Source organism: Nuphar pumila, chromosome 12, assembly GCF_984573655.1.
Source record: "Nuphar pumila chromosome 12, dmNupPumi1.hap1.1, whole genome shotgun sequence".
Classification (NCBI taxonomy): Eukaryota; Viridiplantae; Streptophyta; class Magnoliopsida; order Nymphaeales; family Nymphaeaceae; genus Nuphar; species Nuphar pumila.
Window position 1 is genome coordinate 81,098,201 of NC_143260.1, and position 17,940 is coordinate 81,116,140.

At 37.3% G+C, this 17,940-nt stretch overlaps 1 protein-coding gene across 1 annotated transcript in view; it reads left to right on the forward strand.

Annotated features, from left to right (window-relative positions):
• Nucleotides 1-1,337: 1,337 nt before the first annotated feature.
• Nucleotides 1,338-17,940, forward strand: part of LOC149821066 (Rab3 GTPase-activating protein catalytic protein) — a 145,619-nt gene continuing 129,016 nt past the window's right edge. The window contains exons 1-3 of the mRNA XM_089981693.1: nucleotides 1,338-1,511; nucleotides 3,791-3,834; nucleotides 3,986-4,049. Of these exons, the coding sequence (XP_089837819.1) occupies nucleotides 1,458-1,511; nucleotides 3,791-3,834; nucleotides 3,986-4,049 (162 nt within the window). The 5' untranslated portion in view covers nucleotides 1,338-1,457. The remainder of the gene's footprint in view (nucleotides 1,512-3,790; nucleotides 3,835-3,985; nucleotides 4,050-17,940) is intronic.

Consider the following 17,940-nt stretch of genomic DNA (forward strand, 5'->3'; position numbering starts at 1 on the left):
CCGCAAATCATTTAAGAAATCGAATCCTTCATAAGTACATAACGTTGTAAATCATAAATCACTACTGCATTAAATGTATAAATCGTGGTTGCTTTAAATGTATAAATCATGAATCATAAATCGGCTAAATCGCTACTGCTTGAAACATATAAATTGTTGCTGCATCGAACAAATCGTTATTGCATTAAATGTATAAATCATTTTTAAATTCAAACTTACAAATCGTTGTAGAAATTTAGCCCTCATAAGTACATATCGTTGTAATGTTTGACATTCATAAGAACAAATCGTGCTAACTATTTTCGACACCCAGAAGGTGGATAGGTACAAATCGATTTATTTCAGTATGAAAATAGGTGTTATTTAGCATGAATAGTATAACCAGTTATAAGATTTAACATTCAGATTTACATAACGAAAACTGATTTGTTTATATAACGAAACCTTACACAAAACTCATCGAAAGGACACAAGTTTTGCTAATTTGATAGTGGAGGAGAAGCACCTAGAAGGTAAATGTAGCCGATGGTGGCAACGATGCTCTGACTACGCTCCGACGGTAGTAGATGACAAAAAGAGGTACTCCGGCGACAGTAGATGATGAAAAGGGATGCATCGACGGCAGCAGACGATGGCAAAGGGTGATCCCGCAGCAGCAGACGGTGTCAAAGGCTGCATCGTCAAAGGGAGCGCCTGTTATAGCAGATGGTGCATCGTCAAAGGGTGAGCCAGAATGTTTAGGGTGACATATTGCGAGGACCTCCTGTTAAAGCAAAGGAGTTTACTCCTTAAGGCGAAAACAATGATGAGATTAACCTTTTCTAGCGGGAGGATATTTTTGTCCTTTACTCGAAACGTCGTTTCATTGCGCTAATGGGAGGAAAGGGTACTTAAGTCTTTGCAAACAAACCAAACTCTGATGCTAAGTGATGTCGGCACACACGGGAAAATGAGCTTCACGTGCTTACATACGTGGCGCTCATTCGGACCCCAAAACACGCACGGGGGAAGATATAACCTGTTTCGCACGGACACTAACAAGCATAAATAATATTTTAATAATTTTTCATTATTTAAAGTTGATTTTCAATAAAAAAATACAGTTTTAACATTAAATAATCTTTTTTAAATGGTTTTTTAACATTAAAATATTAAGAAAAGTTTTCGATTGATTAAAAAACTAAAAAAAAATTGTCCTGTTTTTCAAAAAATTTCCAACTTGAATTTGCGTAAACCCGTTCTCGTATCTACGTGTCTTTGTGACATAGGCCAGGAAATACAAAGGGGCGGATGGTCAACTGAATAAAGGCAGTAACCATACCGTCTGTTCGATCTGAGAGAGAGAGAGAGAGAGAGAGAGAGAGAGAGTTTTCCTTCATCGATCTCTCAGAATTACATCAGATTTTCCGTTCCGATCCGCAGGGAATGCGTCGATAGCGTCTCATCTTCTTCCGTAGATGGCGTCCACCAGCAGCGCCGAGGAAGATAGAGATCCCTCTTCCTTGTACGAGGTACGCTCCAACCCTCTAATCCTCTCGTGATTCCGTTTCTCATGTTATTCCCTCTGAATAAATGTCAGAATGAGTTTCTTTCCTAATCGAGCTTGGTTGCGGGTGATTTTTCTAATGCAAATTGATCTTTTTTCGACTCAATGTGAAGATCTTTCCGTTTTGATTTTCCCTGATTCTTGTGTTTGGGTTATGGGGTGGAGTTTGTAGGTTTCTTAGAACTGTCCGTCACTGGGAGATTGTTAGAAAAAAATTTCTTTGTTATATGGAATTGGGTTCCTTGCACAAGATCTCACTGGGTTTGGATCTAATCACAGCGTAATTAGAGACCACCCAATGAAAAATAAAGCAAACCATACACACAATCTTCACTTTTGGGGAGACTTTTGAAGCTTTATTAATAGCTCAAATGATGTTCAAGTATAAGAGAGTCGATTAAATACAAAAGAGAGTATATCGGTACACCCTCATCGTTGGTTGTAGGCAAGACGGACTCGATATGTATAACTCGAACCATTGCCCGTAGTATAGGAGTCAAATAAACCTTTTCCAGAATGCATGTCTTAGGAACATCCGGAATCCCAAATGCATGAATCATCAAAGAAAGACTAATGGTGATGATCAAGCAAGTGTTGCAGCCAGTAATTTATAGTATAATCAACAAGAATTAATAGGGGTGCACTTGTGTTTATGAGGGAAAAAACATTTGGTAATTGGTTTAGGGTTTCGGGTTTAGGGTTTAGGGTTTAGGGTTGGGGCTGCTTTATCATCACTAGAGGTGTCAATAAGTTGGACCACAGCAAAAAATGTGTGGGTCCAAACCCGGGTCTGACTAGGAGGTGCTGGTACCAGATTTAGATTCGGGTCTGACCAAATCTTACATAGGAAAAGCCGTACTCGAGTAAAAACGATTATGTAAACCAGACTTGGTCCATGCCCGGTTAAATATTATTATTATTTTTTTAATTGAAACGTTGTGGATCTTAATCAGAACTGTGGTGTGGACCCAAGTTTAGTACTAAATTTCATAAATCATACATGGGTCCATATGTTAATTGGACCTCACGGATTCGATCTGAATATTTAATTAGACCCTTTCCTTTCTTACCAAACCTTTACCCTACTAGATCCAGTATGAGTTGGGACAGGGTCTTGCCTAACCCATTGCACCCCTAAGTATCATCTTCCATGGATTAAGATGACGCCTCTGTAAAATTGTATATATATATATATACATACTTTTTTATATATACATATATATATATATATATATATATATATTTATGTGTACATGCATGTATGTATACATATTGGTATATATATGTGTGTATATGTATATGTATATCCTTTTTTGTACATATTTTTATTTCCTTGGAATTTTTTTATTTTTCTTTTGTATTATTTTTAGCTAGATTACTTGCTGTTAGGACTAGTCTAATGACTAGATTTCTAGCTGTTAGACTAGTCTAACGGCTAGTTGGGGCTCTCTTGTGTGTATATATTGGGGATTTCTTCCCCTTGTAATTAAGGTATTCTTTGTGCATTTCAGCCATCAATAAAAAATATTATTTTTTATCTTGTGAGTGCTCTCTTGGTGTGTGCCTTTGGTGGCCCTTGTGAGTGTGCCCTTAGTAGATCTGGTGTTTGTGCCCATAGTGGGCGATTTGGTGGACTATTGTGCTCATTGGATTCGTGGTGTTGGTTCTCTCGGATCTTTCTTGTGGTTGTTCACTTCATTACATGGTATCAAAGCCATTGTCTCTTGATTCTTGAAGTTGGAGATCTCTAGTAGCTCTAGTGGAGAGGTCGTGGTTTGTGTGCTCCTAGTGCTTGTGACTCAAGCACTCTTGTTTCCTCCTCTCTACATTCCTTCTCTCTCTCTCTCTCTATTGTGGATGACAAAGAGACCGTCACTATTGTACCCATCAAGCTTAATGACAAACTATGTAATGTGGTCTTCAACCATGAAGCACCACATATGGGAAATGGACTATTGGGCTTGGTAGATGGACGACAGACTTTTTGATAATGTCATGTTCTTACTTTGAGATCTTCAAAACAACCAAACAATTTGACGAGACACTTGGTTATTCCCATAATAGGATGGGGCTCATGTAATCAGTGCAGTGTCACTTTAGTGTCACGTATACTGTTCCAATATTCTTGTGTGGTCTTATTTTAATGCCATCAATCTTCTTAACTATGGTCAGTTCTGTCTATCTAATCTTTTTTGCTTTATGATTGATGAGTTGATGATGCTAAATGTTCTTTCTTGCTTGCAGCCTGAAGGATTTGATGATTTTACTCTTGCATCTTCCTGGGAGAGGTACTGCACATTGTTTATCTGATGTTTAATTGATTTTACATGCATTTTTGTCTCTACACTGCCCCCACCAAATTATCCAGTTTAAATAAAAATGACACTCTCATCTATAAGGCTTATGGGAAGGATAACTATACTGCTTCTTTATCTTCAGATTCATATCCGAAATAGAGGCTACCTGTCGGTTATGGCTAGCTGATGGTCCAAAGAACTTGGTGGTAATTTGTTTTTTCTTAAACTGTCATTAAGACGATGTTTTTGAAGGGCAGTAATATTCCAATTTGCTCTACTTCTATTTGTGTGACATCTGTTATGCTCATGCAGTTACAATGAGTCATTAGAGCATTTACCAATGTTACATTTGTGGTACTTAGGGAATGCATAGCTTCTTAAAAAGAAAAACAATAATAAACCAATCTAAATTAGCTTGCATATATTGTGAACACAACAAGATTTTGAAGTTCATTTGATGAAAAATATTTGTGGGCTCTCTCACTTTCCCATTTATATTTCTTGGTGCTTAATTTCCTTGGTTTGTACTTTTTTTCTTTGAAGTAGCTTAAGTTTGTAATGAGATATGCGGAAATGTAAAGAGTGCTATAAGCACTTGCAATGTTCTACAATGGACAAACAAAAGAGACAATAGCCAAGTCCACTAAGGGACAATACATACACAAGCCTTGAGATAGGCAAAAATATAAAAGCCTCTTTATTGAAAGAGAGAGAGCTCTCAAGCATGAAAATATACAAAGGGGGCCACCCCTATTTATACAAAGAATCAAGGTAAAAAGGAGGGCCAAGAGCCTCAAAAGAAGGGCTCAAAAGGGGGCTCCCATGGAGTCGTTGGGCTCTTTTTGGCTTTTACAAAAATAAGAAAAATAAAAATAAAAATAAAAAATAAAAAGAATTAAAAAAACCTAATTTAAAAGAAATATAGTTGTTTTTATAAAATAACTATGTGAAAAGTCATAAATACCCTATCGGGTATTATATATATAATACATATTTTAACACCCCCCTTAAAACTTTACGGGGAGATGAAAAGTTTGCTAAGAAGAAACATGAAGCGAGGAGCAGGAAGGGCTTTAGTGAAGAAGTCCGGCAACCGATATTCTGAAGTGACATATGAAAGAGTAATTGTTCCTTGTAAATATTCATCCCGAACACAATGACAATCCATCTCAATATGTTTGGTGCGCTCATGGAAGGTGCGATTGCTTGCAATATAGATGGCACTCTTGTTGTCACAACTTAACTTTGAAGCTCCAACAATATCAACCTCCATGTCTTTGAGAAGACTGCGAAGCCAAACTAGTTTCATTGTTGTGGTTGCCATAGCCCGGTATTCAGCTTCAGTAGAAGATTGCGAGACTTTCTATTGCTTTTTGCATCTCCAGGCAATTAAGGAATCTTCTAAAAAGACACAAAAACCAGTAGTTGAGATTCTATCATTAGGGTTACCTCTCCAATCTGCATCAATATAAGCAAGAAGATTTAAGGAAGAAGATGAGGATAGACATAACCCTTTATTTATGGTGTTTTTGATGTATCGGATGATCCGGAGCACGACGCTCATATGCACAATTGTAGGAGCATACTGAAATTGACTTGCAGAGTGAACTGCATGAGCGATGTCTGGTCTGGTGATGGTCAGGTAAGTGAGAGATCGAATGAATTGTCTGTAGGGTGTGGGATCTTCCAGAAGAACCCCGTCCTCCAACCTTAATTTGGCATTAATGACTTCTGGAGTCTCTACCTTTTTATCATCTGAAATGCCAGACTTAGTACATATATCTGCAGCAAGCTTCATCTGTGACAAAATATATCTTCGAGGAGAATATGCGACTTCAATGCCAAGAAAATATCTAAGGAAGCCTAAATCAGACATGTCAAAATTATTTTTTAACAGATTTTTAACATTAACAATACTATTTTGATCATTCCCAATGATAATGTCATCAACATAAAGTAATAAGATAACAATACTAGTACCTGCACTTTTAACAAAGAGAGCAGTGTCAGTATAACAAAAATGAAATCCTAATTTAACCATGATGTCACTAAAACGATCATACCAAACCTTGGGGGCTTGTTTAAGACCATATAAGGCTTTTAAAAGTTTAAGGGTTTGAACTTGTCCAATATTAATTATGGGTGGTGAATCCATATATACTTCTTCATTTAAATTTTCATTTAAAAATGCATTTTTCACATCGAGCTGATATATAGGCCATTTTTTGGTTGATGCGACAACTATTAGAGTTCTCACACTAGTGATTCGGGTTACAGGAGCGAATGTTTCCTCATAATGAATTCCATATTCTTGCGAATATCCCTTCGCTACTAATCTGACTTTATATCTTTCTAGGGATCCATCGCTTTTAGTTTTAACTTTAAAGACCTAGCAACATCCAATAGGTTTTTTTATATGGAGGGAGTTTGACTATTTTCCAAGTATTAGCCTTTTTTAGCGCATCTAATTCTATTTTCATTGCTTAAACCCAATGCGGTAGAGTCTTAGCTTGATTATAATGAGCTGGTTCATAATATGAATGTAAATTTATTAAACATGCCCGATAATTGGGTGCTAAAGATTCATAGGATACAAACCTATTGGGTGGTATTGATTCTCTAGAAGAGCGCCTAATGGGGGCTCTTCTGAAGATTAAAAAATTTGAGAGAATTTCTCTAAGGCACTAATAGGCCTTTCTTGGTCTTTTTGGGTGTAAACATTAATATTTTCATTACTAGTACCATAACTTGGTGGTGACACATCAAAATTGGACACTTCACAAGTGTCCTCTATATTTTCAAGATGATCCATAGAATCATCATTTATGTCATGTAAAAACATATAATCAATTTCGCCTGTGTATAACTGTTTAGTTATACACTGCCGGTCCCAAGCCCGGATAAATGAGGAGGGTTGCGGTAGGCCTGTGACAGCCAACATAAAAACTTAGTCATACCCTATGAAAATGAACCAATATGAGTATTTCGTTGGGGCGTTCCCTACTGAGCGACGCGCTGTACTCTCTAGGCCCGGAGGCAGTGATAAATGGGCAAGGGTTGCTAGGTCGTCGCCCAGAAGCGACGCGTCACACCGGCGCCCGGGTGTGGTGTCAAATAGGCAAGGGTTCCCTCACTTTGTTGGACGGGTGGGGGTAAAGAAGTTAGTCCAAGACCATAAAATTAGGTTAGCCACTTGGAACATAGGGTCTTTAACTGGTAAGTTGGTAGAGTTAGTAGATGTTATGTGTAGGAGAAAGATTGATGTTTTATGTCTACAAGAGACCAAATGGGTAGGTGAGAAAGCAAAAGTGATAGAACCTTGGGGATATAAGATTTGGTATACAGGAATAAATAGGAATAGGAATGGAGTAGGGATTGTTATGAGTTGTCAGTTTATAGATCATGTAGTTGAGGTCCGTAGGAAGAGTGATAGAATTTTACTTATTAAATTAGTATTAGGTACGGATATTATTAATATTATTAGTGTTTATGCACCTCAAGTAGGTTTAGATGATTCCATTAAGCATCAATTTTGGGAAGATTTAGATGGAGTAGTACAAGGGATATCTTATGGAGAAAAGTTGTTCATCGGCGGTGACCTTAATGGACATGTAGGCATTAGTAGAGATGGATTTGAGAGTATCTATGGAGGCTATGGTATAGGATAAAGAAATGAAAGTGGAGAAAGGATTTTAGATTTTTGTTTGTCCTATGATATGATCTTAGCAAACACTTGGTTTAGGAAGAGGGAGTCTCACTTAGTAACATTTAAAAGTGGGGTTAATACGAGTCAGATAGATTTTTTCCTACTTAGAAAGAGAGATAGGGGTTGTTGCATCGATTGTAAGGTTATACCGGGAGAAAGTGTAGCTACACAACATAGAGTCTTAATTTTAGATCTTAGAATTAGACAATGCCGCAAAAGGGATAAACATAGGATAGATCCTAGAATTAAGTGGTGGGCACTGAAAGGAGCTAAACAAGGAATGTTTGTAGAGCAGGTAGTTAAGGAAGTTGATTGGTGTCTCGAGGAGGATTCAGAATCAATGTGGAATAAGATAGCGGGTGGCATGAAAAAAGTGGCTAAGGAGGTATTGGGTGAGTCTAAAGGCGGTGCACCACTAGGTAAGGATACATCATGGTGGAACGAGGATGTCAAATTAGCTATTAAGGTTAAAAGAGAGTGTTATAGAAATCTAAGTAACAGTCGTGATAATGAGAATTTGGAGAAGTATATGATAGCAAAGAAGGAAGCTAAAAAAATAGTTCGAAACGCGAGAGCTAAGGTATATAAGGAGGTTTATGACAAGTTGGATACCAAAGAAGGCGAGAAGGATATTTATAGGCTTGCAAAGATGAGAGATAGGAAATCGAGGGATTTGGGAATGGTTAGATGTATCAAAGATGAAACACAAAAGGTTTTAGTCAACGATGAGGAGATTAAGGAGAGATGGAAAGATTATTTTGATAAGCTATTTAATGATAGTCATGCTCAAGATCTTGGAGACTTCTCCATTCCTTTTCATGAGATTAATCGTGACTTCATGCGCAAGATTCAAAAGAAAGAAATTGCAGAGGCTTTGAAGAAAATGAAATCAAGAAGGGCAGTTGGCCCAGATGGTATACCTATCGAGGCTTGGAAATGCTTGGGAGAGAAAGGTTTAGAATGGTTGACAAATCTTTTTAACTTGATTTGGCGAACAAATAAGATGCCTAATGAGTGGAGGACGAGCACTTTGGTGCCTTTATATAAGAATAAGGGTGATATACAAGATTGCACAAACTATCGTGGTATAAAACTCATGAGTCATACTATGAAACTTTGGGAGAGGGTGATTGAGTCTAGGTTGAGGAAGGTTGTCATGATATCAGAGAATCATTTTGGTTTTATGCCTGGAAGATCAACTATGGAAGCTATACATCTTCTTAGACAACTTATTGAAAGATATAGAGAGAGGAACAAAGATTTGCATATGGTTTTTATTGATTTAGAGAAGGCATACGATAGAGTACCTAGGGACGTTCTCTGGTGGACAATGATGAAGAAAGGTGTTTCCCTAAAGTACATTAGTATAATTAAAGATATGTATGAAGGAGTAGTAACCAATGTCCACACTTGTGGAGGGGTGACAACCAATTTTCCGATAACGGTTGGGTTACATCAAGGATCTGCTTTAAACCCTTTCCTATTTGCGATAGTAATGGATGAGCTTACGAGATCAATTCAGGAAAATGTACCGTGGTGTATGTTGTTTGCTGATGATATTGTTTTAATTGATGAGTCTAGAGCTGGGGTTAATGCTAAGTTAGAATTATATAGACAGACATTGGAAGCTAGAGGTTTTAAGTTGAGTAAGAGTAAGACTGAATATATGGAATGTCGGTTTAGTAAGCAACGAAGTAGTGATGGGAGTGTAGTGAAGCTTGGTGAGCAAGAAATACCGGTGAATGATTATTTCTAATATTTGGGATCCATCATTCAAAAGTATAGAGAAATTGATGGAGATGTAAATCATAGGATAAAGGTTGGGTGGATGAAATGGAAAAGTGCAACTGGAGTGTTGTGCGATCGTAGAATGCCATTGCGGTTGAAGGGAAAGTTTTATAGGACGACTATTAGACCCGCTTTACTATATGGTACGGAATGTTGGGCTGCCAAGAGACATCATATTCAAAAAATGAGTGCAGCTGAGATGCGGATGCTTAAATGGATGTGTGGAAATACAATAAAAGATAAGATTCGGAACGAGGAGATACGTAAGAAGGTAGGTGTTGCACCCATTGAAAATAAGATGCGAGAGAATCGTTTACGGTGGTTTGGACATATTCGGCGAAGGCCTAATGATGCTCCAGTTAGAAGGTTGGAGAAATGGGAAAATATATTAGTTAAAAGAGGTCGGGGTAGGCCTAGGAAGACTTGGATGGAGATGATAGGAAAGGATATGAATGCTTTGAACCTCACCGAGGACATGACATTGGATAGAAATGATTGGAGGAAAAGGATTCTTGTGGAAGACCCAAAATGAATTTCTTTTTTGGTTCATATCGTTGACCCCAATTGTTTTGGGATGAAGGCGTAGTTGTTGTTGTTGTTGTATATAATCAATTTCATGTGATTTTTTCATTTTTTCAAAACCATTCTCATCATCTAAGAAAGTTACATATTTTGAAACATAAAACTTGTCATTTTTTAAATCAAAACACCTATAGCCTTTTTGATTTTCCCCATAACCTAGAAAAACACATTCAATTGCCTTTGGAGACAACTTATCTCTTTTATGTAAGAGTCCAAAGCATTTACAACCAAAGATTCCAAGGCGATTAAAATCGGGTGAGAATTTAAAAAGTTTTTCATAAGGAGAGACAATCTTTAATTTTAAGAAAGGCATTCTATTGATTAGGCAAGTTGAGGTTGGGACGACTTCGGTCCAATTTTTTTTTGGAATATTTCTAGAGACAAGCAATGTTTTAGCAGTTTCTATAATATGCCTATGATTTCTTTCCGCTAGTCCGTTTTGTTGTGGAGTTGTAGGGCATAATTTTTGGTGACAAATTCTATTTTGTGTTAAATAATTTTGGAATTCATTAGACAAGTATTTACCATTGGAATCGGTTCTCAAAGTAGATATATTACTTTGAAATTGGTTTTGAATTTTTATATGAAATTCTTTGAAGAAGGAAAACACTTCCGATTTATGACTAAAGAAATAGATCCAAACATATCGAGTAAAGTCATCGATGAAAGTGACATAGTAAGAGTAACCCCCTTTAGACATGACCGGAGATGGACCCCAAACATCTGAGTGCACCAATTCAAAGGGTCTTGAAGAAAGAAATGTTCTAGTTGGAAAAGAAATAGACTTCATTTTTCCAAAAATACAATCTTTGCAATTAATGTCTTTTTCCTTACAAAATTTGTTTCCAAACGGAAAAAGATATATTTTTGAATAGCTTGGATGACCAAGCCTTTTATGTCAAGTTTCAATACTTTTCTCTTGGACATAAGAACAAAAATAGTTTGTAGGAAGGTTTAGATGATCCATATAGTAGAGGTCCCCCTTCCTATGGCCTTGCCCAATCCGATTTCCGTACCGGAGATCCTGCACAAAGCAACCATTAGATGAGAAAGATATTTCACATCTATGGTTGCAATTTGGGAGACCGATAAAAGGTTTAAATTTAATTTTGGAGCAATTCTAACTTTTGGAACAAAAAGATTTTGAGAATTTTTGGAGTTTAGAGTTCCAATCAGTGTTATTAAAAACGCGCCTCAAGGCGCAAAAAGCGCGCCTCGCCTCAAGGCGAGGGGCTTTATGCCTTGAGGCGCATATATAAAGCGCAAAACCTTCGAGGCGTGCGCCTCATACGCCTTGAGGCGCATGCCTCGAGGCGAGGCGCGCCTCAAACTGAGGCGTGTATGCCTGGGGCTTTTGGTCAAATGAGGGTCAAAGCCCTCATTTGACCAAAAATAGGGTTTAAAGTTTAAACAAACCCTAATATTTTATGTTTTCACGCAGACTCTCTTTCTCTCATGTGCAGTCTCTCTCTCGTCTCTCATGCGCAGTCTCTCTCTCACACACATACTCTCCCTCTCTCTCATATTTTTCTCACACAGGTACTCTTACCTCTCTCACACGCAGTCTACTGCTTTTTCTCATTTTCTTTTGGGGGAGGGATCAAATTGTTTACGAGTTTTGAGTGAGGTTTCATTTAAGAAAATGAGACTTGTGAAACTTGTGGATAGAGAAGACCAGAAAATATTACTTTTGGGCAATGGTGCATCCTGTGGCATGTGGTCCAGTTAGGCATTTTTTCAGAACTTTCAGCACTGTGCAACGAGTTCAATAAGTCTGGCAAGTTTACTGAGAAGAGTGGAGTGGATAATTGTTCTTAACGCAGTTCGTAGCTCTATCCAATTTCAGGATGTTACATATTTTTGCAGTATGTGTACCACCCATCATACAAAAGGATGCACACAACTTATTTCTTCCATTAAATCCCACTTTGAGCTCCATGAGCATTTCTGATACTGACAGCATGAAAAGGAGAAGAGTGGGTACTTTTCCACCACAAGTTAGTGCCTTTCTGTGAGATAGTTTTTTCATGTCCTGGTGAAGTAAAAAGAAAACTATATTCCAATCAAAAAGCTCTATAGAACTACTTGCCAGTTAGTAGGAGTTCATTTGGTTGTCTTCTGATATCGGTGTTCAATCTTTGATCCTAACTTGATGAAGTGTGGCAATGAGATGCTACTTAAACAACAACTAGTTTTGTCTTAATAAACAACTGAAAAATAATACATAATGCATGCTTCAATAGACAATAAATTGTGAATACATCACCATGCCTTTCATGACATCCCTAAGGTTCTTTGACACTTTTAAAAAGCCTCACATTACATCATTTCTTTCTGCCTTGCAATTCCTCATTATATGAACATCAGAAGTTTGAGGGGCAATATCGAGGAATGTGTGTTTAAGCCATATTGGTTACAAAAGATAAATCTCATATATTTTTCAGTTATGTAATCAGTTTTTAGTTACTTTTATATGTTAATCTCACATTTTTTAGTACTTATTTGAGATTTTCTATTTCTTATTGGTTGTTATTTCATCAATAAAGCATTTCTTTATTTATTTTTATTTTTAGATTTTTTTTTTGAAGTTTTCAAAAAAAATATTTGAGGCTTACGCTTTACGCCTCGAGGCTTATGCCTCGCCTCAGTTTTTGGTGGAGCGCCTCGCTACGCCTCAACGCTTTTCACAACACTGGTTCCAATACTAAAAATTTTCAAAAAAGTTCCATCGGCCATAGAAACACAAGAGCCTTTTGAATTGGTGCAAACATCGACTAAAGCATTTTCATAAGGGGTCATATAAAAAGATGCTCCTGTTAAAATATATATATATATATATACTTATATATATATATACATTCGTATATATATAAGTATATATATATATATACATATATGTATATATATATACTATTTCTCATTTAGATAAATACCCGATAAGGGTATTCTTGTAAAACCACATATGTACCTTTTTCTTTTTTATTTTTTCCTTTTTCCCTTTTTCCTTTTTCTTTTTTCTTTATTTCTTTTCCTCTTTGTAATGACCACAAGGGGGCCCCACACTTGTAGTCGTTGGGGCTCCAACGGTCAGATTTCTGACCGTTGGGGCTCCCAACGACTACAAGGGAGCCCCCCTTGTGGTTCATTTTAGTGCTTCCCTCCTCTATAAATAGAGGAGGTCTTCCCCTCTTAAATGTATGGGTTTTTACACCCCTCTCTCTCTTTCTTCAATAAATCCAACTTATGACTTTAAGTCATTTCCTATATTTGTGAGGTTTTGTGTGTGCACATTTGGTGTTTGTGTTCTTGGCTCTTGTAGTCACACTTAAAGAGTGACTTTTGCTCTATTGGTGCTTCCGCCTCTTTTCATTACATGGTATCAGAGCTCGGTTGGTGATTGGGCTTCTCTTTTGACATCTTGGAAAGCGTGCCTCTCAAAGTTTTGAAGAAAGGAAGTATAGTTGGTGCCGATGGAACGTGACTCTAAAGTAGAGCTCTCTTTCAAGCTAAATGGGTCCAACTATCTCATGTGGGCCTCCGCTATGGAAAATCATCTAAGAGGTAAGAAACTTTGGGGTTTTGTTATGGGGACTACTCTCGAACCTTCTCTTGTTCTTACCAAAATTGAAAATGAAGTGGAAAAGGCTTTAGATGGCGATGAGCGCATCAAAGCCATTAATGAACATCAATCCAAAATCGAGGATTGGGAAATCAACCACGCCAAAATCTTGGCATGGTTTATGAACAACGTAGATCTTAAAAATTGTGCCAATATTGCCAAGTTTAGAAGAGCCAATGAGGCTTGGTTTTTTCTTAAGGGTATGTATACCCAAAAGGATCTTGCTCGGCAATTCTTTTGCCAAGAAAAAATTCGTTCCACCAAACAAATGGATATGAATGTCCGGGACTACTTTAGCTCTCTAACTCCTCTTTGGGATGAGCTTGCCCTTCTTGAACCCAAATGGGTTGCTCCACAAGACATTGAACTAAGAAGGGAACAAATTGAAAATGAGCACTTTTTTCAATTCCTTCATGGACTTCGCCCGGAATTTAAACAAGTGAGGGCATCTCTTCTCCATAGAAGCAAAGCCCTACCTATTGAAGACGCTCTTGCCGAGGTATGTCAAGAAGAAACTCGACTTGGCTTGAGCATTAGGAATGATGAAGTTTTGGCCGTTAATAGGCCCGGATCAAATGTTAAAGCATATAGACCTCCCCACTTTAACAAAAATATCAATGGGCCTAGAAGGGGAATAATATGCCATTATTGTAATGAACCGGGTCACATTAGACCGGCTTGTCCAAAACTCAAAGGTAAAGTTGCCGTGGTTGGGGAAACTTCTCCAAAGAAGGAAGAAAGTACCAAAGAAGGAGATATCAAAGAAACTCTAAATCACATCTCCGAAGTTCTTCAACATCTTCTCAAGACTTCTCCTTCAACATCCGGGGCCGCCATTGCCTACTCTTCATCTCCTCCAGGTATGTGGATATTAGACTCCGGTGCTTCTTTTCATATGACATCTCATTAAAATTCTCTTTCAAATATTTTTTCCGAACCTATATCTTCTTGTGTTTCAACGGCCGATGGTACATCACTAAAAATTGAAAGTATTGGATCTCTTGATTTCAAAAACTTCTTTGTTCCTAAAGTAAGAATCGTTCCTAAAATAAATTTAAATCTTTTCTCCGTATCTCAAATCACCGATCATGGATGTCAAGTCTCTTTCTCACCTAAGGATTGCACCGTGCAGGATCTCCAGTCAGGGAAGCTGATTGGGCAAGGCCATAGAAGGGGTGACCTCTACTTTATAGATTTTTTGACTCTCCCATCTAAGGCATCATGCAATCTTGTAAAAGACAAAAGTATTGGAATATGGCATGAGAGACTTGGCCATCCAAATTTTGTAAAAATGTCTCTTTTTCCGTTTTTGAACAATACTTGTAAAGACAATCACATGACTTGTAAAGATTGCATTTTTGGGAAATCTAAAGCTATTCCATTTCCACAAAGAAGTTACTTTACCACTCGGCCATTTGAACTTATTCATTCCGATGTGTGGGGACCTTCCCCTATTTTATCTAAAAGAGGTTTTTCGTATTATGTGGTATTTATTGATGATTTTACTCGATTCACGTGGATTTACTTCCTAAGTCGCAAATCCGAAGTTTTCTCCTTCTTCAAAGAATTTCATGCAATGGTCAAAAACCAATTTTTGGGAAATTTATCTATTCTTAGATCCGATTCGGGAGGCGAATATATGTCCAATGATTTTCAAAACTATTTGAAAGAAAATGGAATTTTCCACCAACGTTCTTGCCCCAACACTCCGCAACAAAACGGACTTGCGGAAAGAAAACATAGGCACATAATAGAGACTACAAGAACGTTATTAATCTCAAGAAACATTCCAAAATCCTTTTGGGCCGAAGCGGTTCTAACCTCTACATATCTTATCAATAGGACCCCTTCGTCCTCTTTAAAAAATCTTTCTCCATTTGAAAAACTTTACAATATGTCTCCCGATTACAAAAGACTAAGAATTTTTGGATGTAAATGCTTTGTTTTAACTCACAAGAATGATAAACTTTCCCCTAGGGCTATTGAATGCATTTTTTTGGGATATGGCGAAAAACAAAAAGGGTATAGATGTTTTGACATACTTTAAAATAAGCTTTATATCTCTAAAGATGTCACATTCCTTGAAGAGGAAAGTGGTTTTTCGCACCAACCGAATGAAAATATTGATTATTCATTCTTATTTGACTTATTGCCTAACGAAAACATCATAGATGATCATATTGATTCTAATGAATCTCTTAGTGAAGATCTTGTTGAACATCCAAACGATGATCAAAACCTTGAAGAAAATGTTTCAAGACAAATTCAAGTCTACTCTAGAAGGAATGAAAGGAATCCTCCTTGTGCCCTTGAAATTTTTTCCCAAAATGAGTTCACCGAAGAGACTTCTCAAAGAAGATCAAATCGGATTTCCAAAATACCAAATAGATTTGTTTCTTATGATTCTTTTTCACCTAATTTTCGAGCATGTCTTCTTGCTCTTCACTCTTTTCATGAACCATCTCATTACAATGATGCTAAACAATATGCTCATTGGAATGAAGCTATGCAACTTGAACTTAATGCTCTTAAAAAAACACAAACTTGGGAAATCATTGATCCTCCCAATGGCAAGAAACCCATCGGATGTAGATGGGTTTTTAAAGTAAAAACTAAGAGTGATGGTTCATTGGAAAGGTATAAGGCTAGGTTGGTAGCCAAAGGATATGCCCAAGAGTATGGGGTAGATTATGATGAAACCTTTGCCCCCGTTGCTCGAATGACTAGTGTTCGAGCTCTTATTGCTATAGCCGCAGTTAAAAAATGGCCAATTTTTCAACTTGATGTTAAAAATGCCTTTTTGAATGGTAATTTAAATGAAGAAGTGTATATGGAACCACCTCCAGGTATGGATTTAAATGGAAAAATTTTGAAATTAAAGAAGGCTTTATATGGACTTAAGCAAACACCTAAAGCTTGGTATGATAGGTTTAGTAACGTATTAATAAATTTAGGATTTTCTTCTTGTTATACTGACACTGCTCTTTTTGTGAAAAGAACAGGTGACTCCATTATTATGCTTCTGCTGTATGTTGATGATATGATCATCACTGGGAATGACAAAAAGGGAGTAAATGATGTTAAGTCTATGCTAAAAGATACTTTTGATATGTCTGACCTTGGTTATTTGCGATATTTTTTAGGTATTGAAGTGACTTATTCCGAACGTGGATACATTTTATCTCAGATGAAATTAGCTGCTGAAATTTGTACCAAATCAGGAATATCTGATGAAAAGAAAGTTGAGACTCCCGAAGTTATCAATGCAAAACTTAGACTTGAAGATGGTGTTCTTCTTGAAGATCCAACTCCCTACCGTCAATTAATTGGATCCCTCACTTATCTATCCATCACCCGTCCTGACATAGCTCATGCGGTTCATGCAGCAAGCCAGTTCCAGCACGCACCTACCACGGTTCATATGGCGGCCGTAATGAGAATTGTGCGATATATCAAAAACACCATCTCAAAGGGACTCTTCTTATCCTCTTCCTCATCTCTTGAATTGACTGCTTTTACTGATGCTGACTGGGGAGGCAATCCCAATGATCGTATCTCAATTACGGGTCTTTGTATCTTTTTAGGTGAATCTCTCATCTCGTGGAGATGCAAGAAGCAGCAGAAAGTCTCCTTATCATCTACTGAAGCTGAGTATCGGGCTATGGCGATGACTGTGAAAGTATCTTCAACAAGATACTTTAGTCGATAACACAACAACCTTAAGAATAAATGTGTGAACATACACACCCAAGAACACTTGTGCACAACAAACACAACACACCGAATCACAAATGTGCACTTGCACCCATAAGTTTCATAAACACTAAAGAGGTTGGGCTATAATCCCAAATCCCTTGAAGAAATACAAGAGGAGCTGCCCATATATATAGGGCTTTGGAGGAGGCCTTGGGAGGGGCTCCACATAGTCGTTGGAGCCCCTCCAACGGTCACAAATGTGAACGTTGGAGGGGTCCAACGACTAGTGGGTTGGGCCCCTCCCAATGCATGTACAATGCATTAAATGAAAAAGCAAAAATAAATAAAGAAAAAAAGAAAATACAAAAAACATATTCTTGAAAAAGAATATGTGTAAAATTCCTAAACTACCCTTACTATGACTATATATATTTTATATATATAATTGGTAAATACATATACATATATTATATATATGTATATGTATTACCTTATATATATAAAATATATATACGAAATTACAAGTTTGATTACATAATTTAACACCCCCCCTCAAACTTAGGGCAAGATGACCGATAGTTTGCCAAGAAGGAAGTTGAACCGCAGAGCGCACAAGGCTTTAGTAAAGAAATCTGCCAACTGATATTCGGACGTGACATAAGGAAGATCGATAACTCCTCGGAGATATGCTTCACGAACATAGTGA